This window comes from Lampris incognitus, chromosome 9 (assembly GCF_029633865.1).
Source record: "Lampris incognitus isolate fLamInc1 chromosome 9, fLamInc1.hap2, whole genome shotgun sequence".
NCBI classification, from domain to species: domain Eukaryota; kingdom Metazoa; phylum Chordata; class Actinopteri; order Lampriformes; family Lampridae; genus Lampris; species Lampris incognitus.
In genome coordinates this window covers 4,543,599-4,559,195 of record NC_079219.1, presented here as the reverse complement: position 1 = coordinate 4,559,195, position 15,597 = coordinate 4,543,599, and the positions used below count along the sequence as shown (strand labels likewise).

Below are 15,597 nucleotides of genomic sequence, written 5' to 3'. Positions count from 1 at the left end.
AAATATTACCGTATCGCTGTGTGGAGGGTATACTTTGTTGGTAGGTGGGTGCTCTCTTGTCCGGGGTCCCAGCTACAGATCATGATGTTGGGGCTGGTCAGGTTTGTCTGACAGGTGAGGTTTTGTGGGACTGTCGGTGGATCTATAGATAGAAGTAAGTTGCAAAAGGTTTAGAGACAGAGTCACAGATATGACCAAGCAGTCGATACAATAGTCTTAGAGCTCAATGGATGAAACTCTTATTAATGACGGAAAAATTATAGAAATGTGAAAAAAGTTAATTGTTTTTGCAAGTGTACTATGGAAAGACATCCTTTGGTTTCTTCATTTGATGGGAAGATGGTGGCGCGAATTCACATTTGCAGCGGCCTCACCCAGTAGGGTACGGGAGTGGGAAGATGGCGGCGCGAACTTATGTTTATGGCGGCCTCACCCAGTACTGTCCATGCAGTCTCTTTGTCCACGTCTGTGTCTAAGTTTGTTTCATCTTCGTTTGATGGCTGGGACAGCTGGTGTTGGATCAGATGGGAGAGCTTGGTCTGCTGCGTCCTGTGGGCTCAGGGGCCCACGACCCTGCCTGGACTTGCACCCAAAGAGGAAACACCGAGGGCAGTCCGACAGGACACGGAAGCAGGAGAGGCTAAGCCAGCTGCTAGCCCTTATAGACGGGCAGTTCCAATGACACCGAGGGCGGTCTCGGGCGGCCTCGCCTATTATTGACTGTGTTTTTAGTGTCATCATGTTGAGTGCGGGGAGGTGTGTCAAAGATGTCCGGCTGGGACAGCTGGCATTGGATTGGCTGGGGTAGCCTGGTCTGCAGTGTCCGGTGGGGCCCAGGGACCACCGCCCTGCCCGGAGCTGCCCCCGAGGAGGGAACACCGAGGGTGGTCTGACAGGATGCAGAAGCAGGGCAGGCTAAGCTAACAGCTAGCCCGTGCCGTGCAGACCGGGAGTTCCGACAGTCATCCTGGCTGGTGCTCGTTCTCCTTGACAGTGATTTTTTTTTTGTAGTTTCCTTTATTTTTTGGACTGTCCTCTCATCTTGTGTTTCTCGCTGTGCGTACAGCAGTCTATCACAGTGGATGTGAGCAGTCTATCCATCCATCATCCAAACCGCTTATCCTGCTGTCAGGGTCGCGGGGATGCTAGAGCCTATTCCAGCAGTCAATGGGCGGCAGGCGGGGAGACACCCCGGATAGGCCGCCAGGCCATCACAGGGTAAAGAATCCAAGGTAATAAAGGCAATGTCCAAAGTGCACAGGGGAACATAAACTCCATGAGAAAATTTCATTTCTCTGCTCTTTGTTGGCTCAGATGTACTTGTATGTGTAATATATATCTTAGTTTCAGTAGAGCCGAACGGAAAACAAAGAGAATCCTGGGAAAAGCAGAGGCGTTCGTTTCCTAATGGATGGTCTTAACCTCCCAGAACAGATACACAGGGCCAATGTCTTACAGTCTGTGAATAGGGTGTGTGTGTTTGTGTGTGTGTGTGTGTGTGTGCAATGTGCCAAACCAAATTCCTGAACGAACTTGACAAATAATGGTCTCTCATCCTGATTCTACCCAACCTTTCAGTTTTGCCTGTTCTGGTTTTGTAGCTGAGATTTATCACAGAGATGAGAAAAATAGTGATGAGAAAATTAGTCAGTGCAAATCTCTAATTTGTCATGCTAAGATAAACTAAACCCATGCTGTAACTGCTAGCACACCGTACACCTAAAAAATAATAACAACTAATAACCCCCCCCAAAAAAACCCAGAAAAAAACCCATGTAAAAATCATTCTCACATCCAGCTCTGATTTCAATTCCTCCAATTACTTGACAAGAGGAGGCCTGAATGCAGCATGTGAGGTGGGCCCGGGTGTCGTTGAAGCTCGGTATGACCACCGTGGAGGTCCTGCTGCTGACGTTGGCTACAGGGCTGCTGGGGAGAAGGCGGCGGCCGAGGTGCCATTCTATGTCAACGCTGCGTCCCTTGGCCAGAGGACAGTCCTCTCTGATGACGCAGGTGGCGGTCACGCAGGAGCCCAGGACCACCACCGAGCTGGACGCCTGGACCTCGCCACACGGCAAAGGGTCATCGTCTAACAAAACAAAAGAGGAAAGGAGGTTTTAAAGCAGAGCATCGTCACAAAATATGAAGAGGATTCTTTCCAAAAACACCAGCCTGAGAAAATACCTATTGCCAGATGATGACTGACTGATTGATATAGTTTTATTTTTGTCATTTTACTTATTTACTCTGGCTGTTTTCTTCTTTTATCATTACTTTTTTTTTATCTGTGCACTTTCATCTAATGTAGAATAAAAACAATCCAATTAATGCAATTGCACTGCATTTTAATGTATGAAATATACTATATAAACGTTGTATTTGTATTTATTTGTCTGGTACACATACAGTACAATACACATTAACAATACAACAACAACAACAACAACAATAATAAAATGACAATAATAACATTAATAATAATAATCCATCCATCCATTATCCAAACTGCTTATCCTGCTGTCAGGGTTGCAGGGATGCTAGAGCCTATCCCAGCAGTTGTTGGGCTATATAATAATAACAATATTAGTAAATATTGATATTGTGGCAGGATGAGGAAAAACACAGGAGACGAAGGCGAGTTTGAACTTCATTCCTCAGCTCCAAAACCAAACTGAAACAGGAACAACCTTGCACCAGAGAGCCCGGGAACGTAAACCACGCCCCCAGCTCACAGCCCTGCTGGGTGAGAGGCATAGCCCCTAGTGTCCGCCACAATATAATAATATTACTAAATATAATAATAATATAATAATAATTAATATAATAATATCACTAGATATTAATATAATAATATCATTAAACATATAATTATAATTGACAATACACATTAATGAACCTGAATAAATGTTCCAGAGTTGACTAATTTTTATCTGATTGATTGATTGATTGAGGCCCAGTCCTCTGTCAGTTATTATTCTTATACCATAAACTATGCTGACTTGTTAATTAGAACAATCTGAAGAAGTGGGGAGGGCGGTGTGTTTTAGTAATTGTACTTGCTCATGGTGGTAAAGGTACTGTCATTTAGAAGCGCTCTGTCACTCACCAATTCTCACGGCATTCCCAAATGCCAGCAGCACGGCAACGGCTGATACCCATGTGGACGCCATAATGATAAAACCTGTGAGGCAGACAAAACAAAATGAGCTGTATTCAGTAAGAAAAGTAAAATTACAAACATTCAAACCCTTTATATCCCTTAGCCTAACATCCCCCTTTTCTTTTCTTTCTTTTTTTTTTTTGAATTGTCGTTTCTCCTGAGGGATGGGCTGCGTTGTTTGAGGGCAATTGAAACGGGTAATTTCTGTCTTTTCAAAAGGTATCATCATCGCCGAGTTTCAAACGGCCGGCATGGCAGCCGAGCGTGAGCGAGACAGTGATCTGCAAAATGCATAATATTATAATATAAAGAGATGCCTGATGAAACTTTTTTTTTTTTGCTGCTGTCCAAACCAAAAGATTGGAAATTCTGCAGTGGCATCTTTGTTTTCACAGACTGCTCAAGTCCAAGCGCATGACAGCTGTCATAACGCAGCCACAAATGAGGAAATTAGCACGCACAACATCTGCATCACACGTCACAACATGATTTCACAGTAAGTCTGAAATATAAAGCTCTGTTTGCTAATGCAAAGTTAAAATGAGAGTTTCAGCTGGCAAATCGGAGATGACAAACGGTACCTGTAGATCTCGTTCTGTTGTCATTCAGTTAGAAAGTTGAAATACTTAGCAGCCATCAGAACATTGTGTTTGTCCATTTTTTTTTTTAAGTTAACTACCCTTACTGGGCATATATAGCAAATTTGTCATGTATGTTGAGCGGGGTATGGCAGGTCATATACTAAACAGACTGCAACAAGCACTATATGTGTGCGTCAAGTGATGCTAAACAACCCGTATTTAAGAATTAGGTAACACTTTATAATAGCTACACAAATGAAGCATTAGTTAAGTATTAGTAACTACTGAATCCATCATTTGTAAAGCATTTGTAAAGCAAGACATGCACCAATGGTTAGTGTGTTAATAGATGTTCATAAATACTTATTAATACTGCAGTTCATGATTAATTCAGGTAGTTAGTAGTTGTTAGGTAAGTATTTTGTGTGAGCTCATCTAAAGTGAGGACTATCTATGTCTTACAAAGCATTTACACATGAGACTGAAAGACCAGCAGCACCTTGAGATTCACAAAAGTCTAACGGATCATAAGATCCTTTGGAAAGTGTAAGTACATGATTAACACACTATTTACATGTACATTTGTGCATGAATTAATCTTGAACTGCAGTATTAATAAGTATTTATAAACATCTATTAACACACTCTCTATCCATTGGTGCATGTCTTGCTTTACAAATGATGAATTCAGCAGTTACTAATACTTAACTAATGCTTCATTTGTGTGGTTATTATAAAGTGTTACCAAGAATCAGATGCCACAATTAGATTGCTATCATATGTACTGCAAAGCAGAGAGAAGTGTTCAAGCATGTACTGTATAAACACTTTAAAAAAAAAAAGAAAAAAAAAGAAAAAAGAAAATACTATTAGAAAACTTACCACCATTCCACAGACATGAATCAATCACTTAGGACTGTGACTGATGTCCTGACGTTTCAGGGCCGACCAAACATCACTGACAAATACGGCCACCCTCAAGCATAGACGTGTCTGGAAAATACAACAGTGTGGTTATGAGGACTGCTGATCACTACTTTGTGTATGGCACACATTGTCATCCTTCTCATTTTCCTAAAACACGTGCACCACACTGACACACACATACACACACACACACACACACACACACACACACCGCCAAGTAACAGGGCCTTCAGTATTGGGAAACTTCCTGCGCTCTTGTAACACAACTGAGTGCAGGCAGGGAACCAGCCTCTGGTAAAGTCTGGAGAGTAGTACTCACACTACATCCTCATTTCTTTTGTCAGCAGATGTTCTGGGGTTTGATTTGCCCGTTGGAAGGCACGTGCATTATTCAAGATTATTTCCATAAAAGATACATAAATAATCCGGTAACACTTTATAACTACACAAATGAAGCATTAGTTAAGTATTAGTAACTACTGAAGTCATCATTTGTAAAGTATTTGTAAAGTATTTGTAAAGCAAGACATGCACCAATGGTTAGTGTATTAATAGATGTTTTATAAATATTTATTAATACTGCAGTTCATGATTAATTCATGCACAAATGTACATGTAAATAGTGTGTTAATCGTGTACTTACACTTTCCAAAGGATCTTATGATCCTTTTGACTTTTGTGAGTCTCAAGGTGCTGCTGGTCCTTCAGTCTCATGTGTAAATGCTTTGTAAGACATAGCTAGTCCTCACTTTAGATGAGCTCATACAAAATACTTACCTAACAACTACTAACTACCTGAATTAATCATGAACTGCAGTATTAATAAGTATTTATAAACATCTATTAACACACTAACCATTGGTGCATGTCTTGCTCTACAAACGCTTTACAAATGATGAATTCAGTAGTTACTAATACTTAACTAATGCTTCATTTGTGTAGTTATCATAAAGTGGTACCAATAATTCTAGTGCTCCTGATGGTCTAAAAATGTTCATGTGAAATCAAGGCCATGTTTGAATTTGCTTTTCAAGACGTCTTCCTTACGACAGGGCTAATGGACAGGCAGATGGACATCTACAAGTGCTCTGTTTGTCTTCTAATCAGTGTCATTTCACATCTGCTGCAACAGAACACCTCTCCTCTCTCAAGTCACCAGAAATGGCCTCAGCCATAGACACGTTTAGAAACCAGGGCTCCATTTGTTGTCTAACCAGTGACTAAAATTGCACTTATTTGACTTTGCAGGAGCTGTAAAGTTAGGCTCACAGGAGGTGAGAGCAATCCGCAGACCCTTGTGGAGGTGGGTAAGGGAGGTGCGTGTGTTTGTTTTTTTATTGCATTCATATGTGAGAAGCGTGGCTCGCATGTATACGTTGTACCAAACAGCCAGTAGGAAGAGCCAACCTTCTGGTGTTTGGGAACTGGACCTGGTTAAGTTGCACCCAACACTGCTCACATCCCACAGATTTGAGTTTTCGCTTTAAATCAGATGATGTTTGGATGTCTATCAGTTCTAACTGCAGGGAGCCTTCATCCAGTGACGTGAGCAGCTGTTTGGCTTTGGCTGCAGACTCTCCCCCAGCATCAATAGCAAAGACGTCCTTGGTAAACAGCATCACGTCTGCAGGTATATTTAAATTATCAAACCTCGCAGCAAAATTCGCATAAAAATTGATCAAAGGGCCGGAAAAAAATAATCCTCGGGTCGGATTTGGCCCGCGGGCCACCAGTTGACTAGGCCTGCCCTACGAACACCTGTATGTCTTGTCAAAGTGTTCAAATGCAGAGCACACGAGGAACCACCGGGTTCGAGGATGTACTGCATGTATAAAGACGGCAACTATCAATCAAAGCTGCAGCGTTGTGTTACCGTGGCCCACAGAAATCAACAATTTTAACAGTCCATCTGAAAGTGATGGAGCTTCTCTTGTTTTCTTATCAGCTGTGTTCATAAAGGCCCCGTTTCTACTTTGCTGTCCTTTCTAGAAGTCCCTCCACTGCAAACAGCTAACTGCCCGTGGCTTCTACAAAAAGCACAAGAAAGAAAGGGAACAGGGAGAGAGAGAGAAAGATACAGACAGAGAGAGAGAAAAGGAGAAAGATACAGAGGGAGAGAGAGCGACAGAGAGTGAGAGAGTGAGAGCGAGCGAGCGAGAGAAAGAGATAGAGATACAAACAGAGGGGGGGAGAGAGAGAGAAGGAGAGAGAATTTTTTGAATTTTTAAAAAACTCTTTAATTTACATAAAACAAAAAACCAACAAAGACACATCCACTTCACAACATCAACACGAGCAACTCCTTCACATTAAGCCGTCTAAAAAAAGTCTTTTTTTTTAGAACAGTGGTCAAAGTCACATACTCCCAAAGGGTCAAAAGAAATACTACGCAAAGACAGAATGAAATACCAGTTGCCTCTCACTGACTGAACAAATGGCTTTACTGAAACACCACCTAGAAATAAATTCATCCAAGTTGTTCATTAAGGTGAAGAAGCTGAAGTCCACTCGGACTCTCGCCTTCACCCTTGCAATGAACAACGGAAGTAAATCTTCCTCCGAACCATTATTAATCAGACTTTTCCTGCTCCTATAAATCGCAAACTTAGCTTGCCCCACTACAAAATTTAACAGTTGCCACTTTTCCGCACCCTTCCTCTTGTACCCAGCGCCAAAGATAAAAACAGTTTCATTCCATCTTTCATCACAGTGTGAGAATATGATCCGTGGAGCTTCAAAAAGCACCTGAAGTCTTTCACATTCCACCAAACAATGAAACATTGCCTCTGGCGACTGACAGAAAGGACACTTCACAGAAACAGTTGGGTTAATCTGAGAGAGGAAACTATTAACAGTGCTCCCTGCAGGATCCTCCACTGCAAGTCACCTGACCTTTTGTTCAGCACCCTCCACACTGGCTTACAATCATCTGCCACTTATAGCCTTGTTCTCCATAGAGTGTCCTTTCTCTCAATCAGTATTTTCTTGTTCATGGCAACAACACACAACATTTGTACAAGACCTTTCTATCTAACACATAAAGGTCCATTTTAGTAGCCAAATTTGGGACCTGCAAAGGTCTCGTTAGACCAGTCTGGTCCATTTGAAGGCCCAACTCAGGGAACGGATCTCCATTATCAGGAGTCTCGGTCCCAGTGGCATAGTCATGCAGCATGTCCAGTTCCTCCCTGGTGAGTCTTCTAAGCCATGCATTCAGAACATCTCTGGTATGTCTGCTTGACCTCAAGCCCAGCAGTGAAGCCGTTGCCTCTGTGTCGAGAAGCATTGGACCTGCAGCATCCACAACCTGCTTCAATTTAACAGTACCAGCTGAGCATAGCCTCCGGTTGAGACCTGGTTTGCTGTCATCCTGAACGTCCAGTCTGGCCCCATGGATTAGGGGTTCTTCCAGAAGCCAAAACAGAGATGCTGTAGGCTCCAGTCTGCACCACTTGAATAGAGTCCAAGCTTTAAACAATCCTTGATAGAAAAGTGGCAGGTCATGCATGTTCTTAAAAACACAGTCTGTTAGCTACAAAGAAGCGCCTAGACCCAAACCCTGTACCTTCTTTAAAATAACACTCATGAGAGGTCTCCACAACACATCATCAGTCCCTGCGAGGTAGCGCTGTATGATTTGTAGTCTAAAGGCTGCTACTCTGCTCTCCAGATGCACCAAACTCTGCCCTCCCACCTCTTTTGGTAGGTATAGCACATTCTGTGGTACCCAGTGCAGGTTATCCCAAAAAAAGTTCACAAAGATAGACTGTACTTTTTTTTAGCAATCCGGCAGGGGGCTCCAGAATGGTTAGCTTGTGCCAGAGGGTGGAGGCTGCCAAGTTATTAACGACCAAAACCCTTCCCCTATAAGACATCTGTGGTAACAGCCATCTCAACTTCTGTAATCTCCCCTCCACCTTTTCCACCACCCCCTCCCAGTTTCTCCAAACCATCTGGTCATCACCCAGAAACACTCCTAGGTACTTGAAACCCCCCCCCCCCCTTCCAATTTAGCCCCCCTGGCAGCTGAGGGAGACCTGCAGACCACTTTCCAACCACTAAGGCTTCGATTTTTGCCCAGTTTACTTTGGCAGCTGAAAGATTCACAAACCTTTTCAAAAGTTTCTCAATCAGATCAGCATCATCTTGACTTTTTATGACGATATCTATATCATCTGCATACGCAGATAAGACAATTCTTGTGCCAAGATCAGGCAAACACAGACCACCAATAGAAGAGCGAAAATTGTGTAATAAGGGTTCAATCGAAAGCGTATAGAGCATGCCCGGCAGTGAGCAGCCTTATCTTATACCTCTACATGCTTAGAAAGGTTTACACAAAACACCATTAATTTTCAGTACACTCTCAAAATCTTTGTACAAAACCTTAATCTTGGCAACAAGTCCAGGGCTGAGGCCAGACCTTTCTAACACTTTCCATAGGTATTTGTGCTCATCCCAGTCAAACGCCTTTTCCGTATCCAATGAAACCAGACCAGCATCAAAGCCCAATGGACCAGAGACTTCCAAAACATCCCGAATTAGTGCCACATTGTAAACAATGGACCTGCCGGGCACAAAGTAGGTTTGGGTCTGATGGATGACTTGGTCTATCACCTTCTTCAGTCTGTTGGACAGGACTCTGGAAAGCAGTTTGTAGTCTGCACACAGAAGAGAGACCGGACGCCAGTTCTTGATATCTTGCAGGTCGCCTTTTCTGGCAACCATGTCAGAACAGCTCTCCTGCAGCTCTGGGGCAAGAAGGAGTCATTAAAACATTCAGTGAAGACCTCAGTGATGTCGTCACACAGCTCAGACCAAAAAACTTTGTAGAATTCCAGCGGGAGTCCATCAATCCCAGGGGCCTTCCCCCCCCTGCATGCTCTGTAATGCCGTGGACAGCTCCTCTGCAGTCAGAGGACCCCCCAACTCCTTGTTACTCTCCTCTGAGATTCTGGGCAGCCCACTGCAGAAGTTGTCAAATGCCCCTTCTTTCTCGGTGTACTCACTGCTCTACAGAAGAGAGTAAAAATCCACAGCTCTTTTCTGGATCTCATTGGCCATAGTCAGCAGGTGTCCTGTTGTTGACTTTAGGGCTTGAATGAACCTGCTTTGTCCATTCTTTTTTTCCAGGCTGAAGAAAAAACTTTGAAGGTGAGTCCATCAGGGCGGCACTCTGAAAACGAGAATGGACCAATGCCCCCTGTGCCTTAACACCCAGCAATTTAGCCAGCAAGGCTTTTTTGGACTTGAGGTCTTCAACACAGCCTCGGTTTCCTTTGGACCCTGCAAAAGTCTGCAGTGCCACTATTTCAGTCTCTAGATCCCTCGTAGATTTGGTAATGTCACGAGAGACATTGAGTGTACTGTTGACAAAGCTGCTTGATCTGCACTTTCCCATAATCCCACCACTGTTTCAAAGACGTAAACTCCCCTTTCCTAGTTTTGAAAACATCCCAAAAAATTTTAAAGGTTTCTTTAAAGTGTGCATCTAGTAGCAGAGCAGTGTTAAAATGCCAATAAGCAGACTTTTGCTTTACGTTTGCAATGAAAACATTGCATGTCACCGTTGAGTGATCTGAAAAACCTACAGGCATAATCCTGCATTCTATAAAAATACTGACATTATGCCTAAAAGAATAGAAACAATCCAGCCGTGCCATAGTAAATGATGCTTCTCTACTATGAACCCTGGTGTACTGCCTGACATCCTCATGCATCTCTCTCCACACATCAACCAAACTATGAGTTACTATCAACTGCTTGATTGCACGTCTGGAGGCAGCATGAGGTTCAATATGATTCCTGTCCATGTTGTCATTTTCTGTGCAGTTAAAATCCCCTCCCAGAAACAGAAACTCTTCAGGTCCACACTGATTCAAAACTGCACTGAGGTCAGTTAAAAACGGAACTCTGTCAGGCCCTGCATTCGGAGCATATACATTTACAAACACCAAAGCGAAGGACTCATATTTGGCTCTAACTACCATCAATCTACCCTCCACTATTTCCTCTACCACATAAGATTGTGGTAAAAAACTTTTCGAAAAGAGGAGAGCCACTCCTCCACTACATTTACTCAAGTGGCTTAGGACAACATCACCATCCCAATCCTTCTTCCAGTCAGTGGCATTCATTATATCACTGTGTTTCCTGGACAAACATGACGTCAACGAGCTTTAGTTTTACAAATTCAGAGAGACAAGCTCTCTTTCTCACGTCTCTTGCTCCATTCAGGTTAAGTGTTGAGACTTTGAGGTTGGCCATCGAGACTGATGAGAAGAAACACATGATAAAAAACAGCATTGAGCAGAACAGGAAATGACTTGTCTTATACGGCTTCTGACTCTTCATGCTGTGATTCCTGTTTGAGCTTCGGAACCATTTTCCTCAACCTGTACATCTCCTGATCAGTGTAGCCCCATTCTTCTTTTTTTTCTCATCTGAGATTTAACAGAGTGCATAAACAGTTCTTTGTCGGCAAAAAAGTCCTCAATTTTGACATTTCTCAAATTTGTTGTTTTTTTGCAAGAAAATCTTGATTCGGCGGGCATCATAGTACTCTTGAGTCATTGCCCCTGACAACTGGGAGGAAGTGTGAGGCTGGCTGTCTACACCACCACCTTCCTCCTTAGACTCATCTCCCGACATTTGTACCTCGTGCTGTTTTTCCTTTAATACAGGTACCTGGCTGTCTATACCACAGTCCCCGTCACCCTCCTCTTCCTCCATACCCAACTCAACCTCAGACAGTTGTTCCTCATACTGCCTGCTTCGCTCCCTTGTCAATGCTCCTCTTTTGGCTTGAGAGCCACTCGTTTTAGTCGACTGCTTTCTCTTTAGTACAGGAGAGCTACAGACTTTGTCGTCCTCCACCAAATCCTCATCACTGCTCAACACTACACCTTCTGCTACTCCACCTGTAGTGTTTGATGCCACTGCCTGCTCACTTCGTGATTCCTTCTCAACATTTACGTTTTCCTTTGTAGACTTTCCACTCTGTTTGGGTGGTTCCGTTTTGTCAACGTGGTCTGGACTCTGTCCCTTCTCTGCTGTCTCTTCACTGTTCTGCCTGGTCTCACCCTGTTTATTTCTTCTCTCTCCTTCACACTGTGCTTTGTCCTCAGAGGAGTGTTTCTCAGGACTTGTCTGAACCAGGTGACCCTCTCCTCCACAGCCAAAACAATTCAAGGTCCCAGAGTTTACAAAGATGACATAGTCAAAATCATCCACCTCCACCCTAAAAGCTACATCCAAGTCTTGGTCTTGTTTGTTCAGGATCATTTGAACCTGTCGTCTGTGTGAAACTACATGTCGCACCAGCGGCGATTTGCAGTCAGATGACAGTTTCCTGATGGATGAAACTACTTTCCCATACCTCCACAGCGCTCTTGTCAAAAACTCATCGGAGATGAACGGCGGGATGTTTGAAATGGTGACTCTTGTGACGGCGTGGTGAGCGGCGACACCGATATGAAGCTGTCATTAACAACAACGCTGCTTCAACCAATTTGTTTGCTTTGGCTACAGCGTCGACAAAATCACCACAGCGCCCCCTAGCAGCAGATTTAACGCTGCTGTGACCCATAACCTCTCCGACTGCCAAAGCACAGTCCTCCACCCAACATGGAAAACTGGGCGACACTTTAAGACCATGTTCCCTGGTGAGTTTGGTAAACTCCATACCGGCGTGTAGCACGCCGACCGAAAACACGCACACACACACACAAAACCTCTTGAAACCTCCTTATATACACAAACCAAACCAGTACCCCTCCAAAACACACTATGTTCAATATTGGCAAGGAGAAAATAGCAAAAAAGATAGAAAAACGCTCACAACCGCTCTCGGGCGTCTGCGCCGCATGCTCACTCGCACTTCCGCTCAGAGAGAGAGAGAGAAAGATACAGATAAAGGGGGGAGAGAAAGAACGAGAGAGAGAGGGACAGAGAGACAGAGAGAGAGAGCAAGAGAGAGAGCGAGACAGAGAGAGAGAGAGAGAGAGAGGGAGAAAGAGAACGATACAGACATAGGGAGAGAGAGACAGAGAGAGAGAGCAAGACAGAGAGCGAGACAGAGAGAGAGAGAGAGGGAGGGAGAAAGAGAACGATACAGACATAGGGAGAGAGAGAGAGGGGGGGGGGGACGATACAGACATAGGAGAGAGAGACAGAGAGAGAGAGCAAGACAGAGAGTGAGACAGAGAGAGAGACAGAGAGTGAGACAGAGAGAGAGACAGAGAGAGAGAGAGAGAGAGAGAGAGAGAGAGAGAGAGAGAGAGAGAGAGAGAGAGAGAGAGAGAGAGAGGGAGAAAGAGAACAATACAGACATAGGGAGAGAGAGACAGAGAGAGAGGGGGGGGGGAGAAAGAGAACGATACAGACATAGGGAGAGAGAGACAGAGAGAGAGGGGGGGAACAATACAGGCATAGGGAGAGAGAGACAGAGAGAGAGGGGGGGAACGATACAGACATAGGGAGAGAGAGACAGAGAGAGAGAGCAAGACAGAGAGCGAGACAGAGAGAGAGAGAGAGAGAGAGAGAGAGAGAGAGAGAGAGAGAAGAGAGAGAGAGAGAGAGAGAGAGAGGGAGAAAGAGAACAATACAGACATAGGGAGAGAGAGACAGAGAGAGAGAGAGACAGAGAGAGAGAGAGAGAGAGAGAGAGAGAGAGAGAGAGAGAGAGAGAGAGAGAGAGAGAGAGAGAGAGAGAGAGAGAGAGAGAGAGAGAGAGGGAGAACGATACAGACATAGGGAGAGACAGAGAGAGAGAGAGAGAGAGAAGGCTGGTATTAAATGTGTAATGGTTTTTGCATACAAATGTTAGTTGACATGCTTTAATAACTTGAGCTGGAGTTCTTCTGTATTGACTGTGTACTGACTGGACGTTTTCTGTGAACCTACTGAAAAGCACACCAGTGCAAATCCTCTAATATGTCCACTATATGTGCTGTTATCCTGCAAACGCACAGCGGTATTTACATCAAAGTTCAGAAAATTTTCCTTGCGAAACAGCAACGTGCCGCAATTTCATGTGGTCAGTATTCACGAGAGTGAACAACCATAGAATAATACCGTAGATAGGGGAAATGGTGTTTTGTTATACCCGCCATATGTTTCCTGTCCTATTGTGGTCAGGGGTTACAAAAAAAAAACCCACTTTCAGGATTTAGCAATATCCTTACAAGGGAGGAGGGCCGTGACCAACCGACCCATATTTCTACATGTTTGCTTTATTTCTCACACCCAAAATTATAATTTTGGTAATATGAAAAACAGTTGATGAAATACACAGTATTTGTGACCTCAGTGTCAGAAATACTAATGTGACCTTGGTGTCAGCAGTCTTTAGAAAAAAAAATCCCAGCCTCCAAGAGAAGGAAAACAATCTCTTTCATATCCTCTTTTTGGAACCGGTGAAAAGAGCGTAAGCATTAGTTTTACTTTTTCCTCCATACCTCCATTCTCTCGTCGCTCCAGTGCGTGCATGAGGCCTTTACCATGCACCATTTAGCCCACGTTACACCCATCTCCACACAACGATGGAAGTAAACCCGCAAGCTTGAAGATTATCAGATGAGTTGTCCACTTTACTATCTCGTATTTGCAAAACGCCCATGTTCAGCGTTTTACAGGCCCGGTGGTTTTGGATCGTCAAGTCAAATCAGTTTCATTTGTGAAGGCCTAAATCACCGATTGGTCCTGAAAGGGCTTCACAATCCCAGTTATAGAAAGTACAGCGTACAGCGTAGTATTTTTTTCTCTTGAACTTAGTTTTTATTTCAATTTCAACAATTTATACAACCAGAGTCACCATTTTGCCTGCTGTTTTTTTCCTTTTTTTTTCAGCTGTACCTATATAGTTTGTGTTAGTTGTTATGGCGGCATAAATTAGACATGAATAATTTAAAAAGGAAAGGAGCATAGTATTTTTGAACATGATATCAGGTATAACCTTATCAGGGAGAGGATTTCAGAAATCCACTTACGTGTAAATGTTGGAATGCACACTCGCAATGTTGGAGAAATACTTTTAAAATAGCTGTGACGTGTAAAGCAGAATTAACGATTAAAAAACCTCACTTTACGGTATTGCTATAAGGCAGTGGATTTCAGAAATCCACTTAACTGTCGGTGTCGAAACTGAACGTGTGTGAACATTTACAACAGCGATGACTTTTAAAGAAAATTAGCCTCACTCGACTTACGACAAAGAAACTCCGAATGAGGAAAACTAACATTCCGATATATTGCCAATTCCCTTACAAAAATGTAGCTTACTCAATTGTGCTATCAGTATACTTATTTTAAACTAAAAATCAGTATGCTTTCAGTTTACTTTTTAAGCACTTATCAGAGAAGTATTGCAATAGTACACTTACAAATATACCACTAGTGTATTGATATTAGAATATACTTGACCTTTACTTAAGTTTACTTAATAAAATTAACTTCAAGTATACTTTTTTGATGTGGACGATGTAACTTCTCCTTTACCGTCCAACCAATACTTTATTTCTTTTTCAGCTTACCTCAAAGTGGCCGGGGTGTCTCTTAGTCAACAGAGGCAGTGGACAAAGGGCCCAGGTCTCAGATGAGGCAAGAGAGATAGAGAGAGACGTGGCCGACTCACCAGACAGCCACCGTGTGAAGACCCCAGACGAGATGACGCCCTGACCAGCGCTGTCATGTAGGATGGAGTGACTGAACAGGGGAGAGGGTGGAGGAGGACGGTGTCATGTTAACGGCAACATCCTTGTTTTGGGTGCGTTGAAACCTCACTGCTTCCAGTAACCCTTACAGAAAAAAAAGTAGTTTATTCGAGTCTGCTATTAGTATACTGATGACTTATTTTAAACTAAAAATCAGCGAGTATGCTTTCAGTTTACTTTCTAAGTGATTAAGCGATATACTAAACAAAATGATGCT

General features: G+C 43.3%; 1 protein-coding gene across 1 annotated transcript in view; it reads right to left on the bottom strand.

The window, feature by feature from the left end:
• Positions 1-15,390, bottom strand: part of csf3r (colony stimulating factor 3 receptor (granulocyte)) — a 29,309-nt gene extending 13,919 nt beyond the window's left edge. Inside the window, exons 1-5 of the mRNA XM_056286309.1 lie at positions 15,302-15,390; positions 4,624-4,734; positions 3,107-3,181; positions 1,793-2,089; positions 10-142 (exon numbers count right to left, since the gene is read on the bottom strand). Of these exons, the coding sequence (XP_056142284.1) occupies positions 10-142; positions 1,793-2,089; positions 3,107-3,170 (494 nt within the window). The 5' untranslated portion in view covers positions 3,171-3,181; positions 4,624-4,734; positions 15,302-15,390. The remainder of the gene's footprint in view (positions 1-9; positions 143-1,792; positions 2,090-3,106; positions 3,182-4,623; positions 4,735-15,301) is intronic.
• Positions 15,391-15,597: the final 207 nt, after the last annotated feature.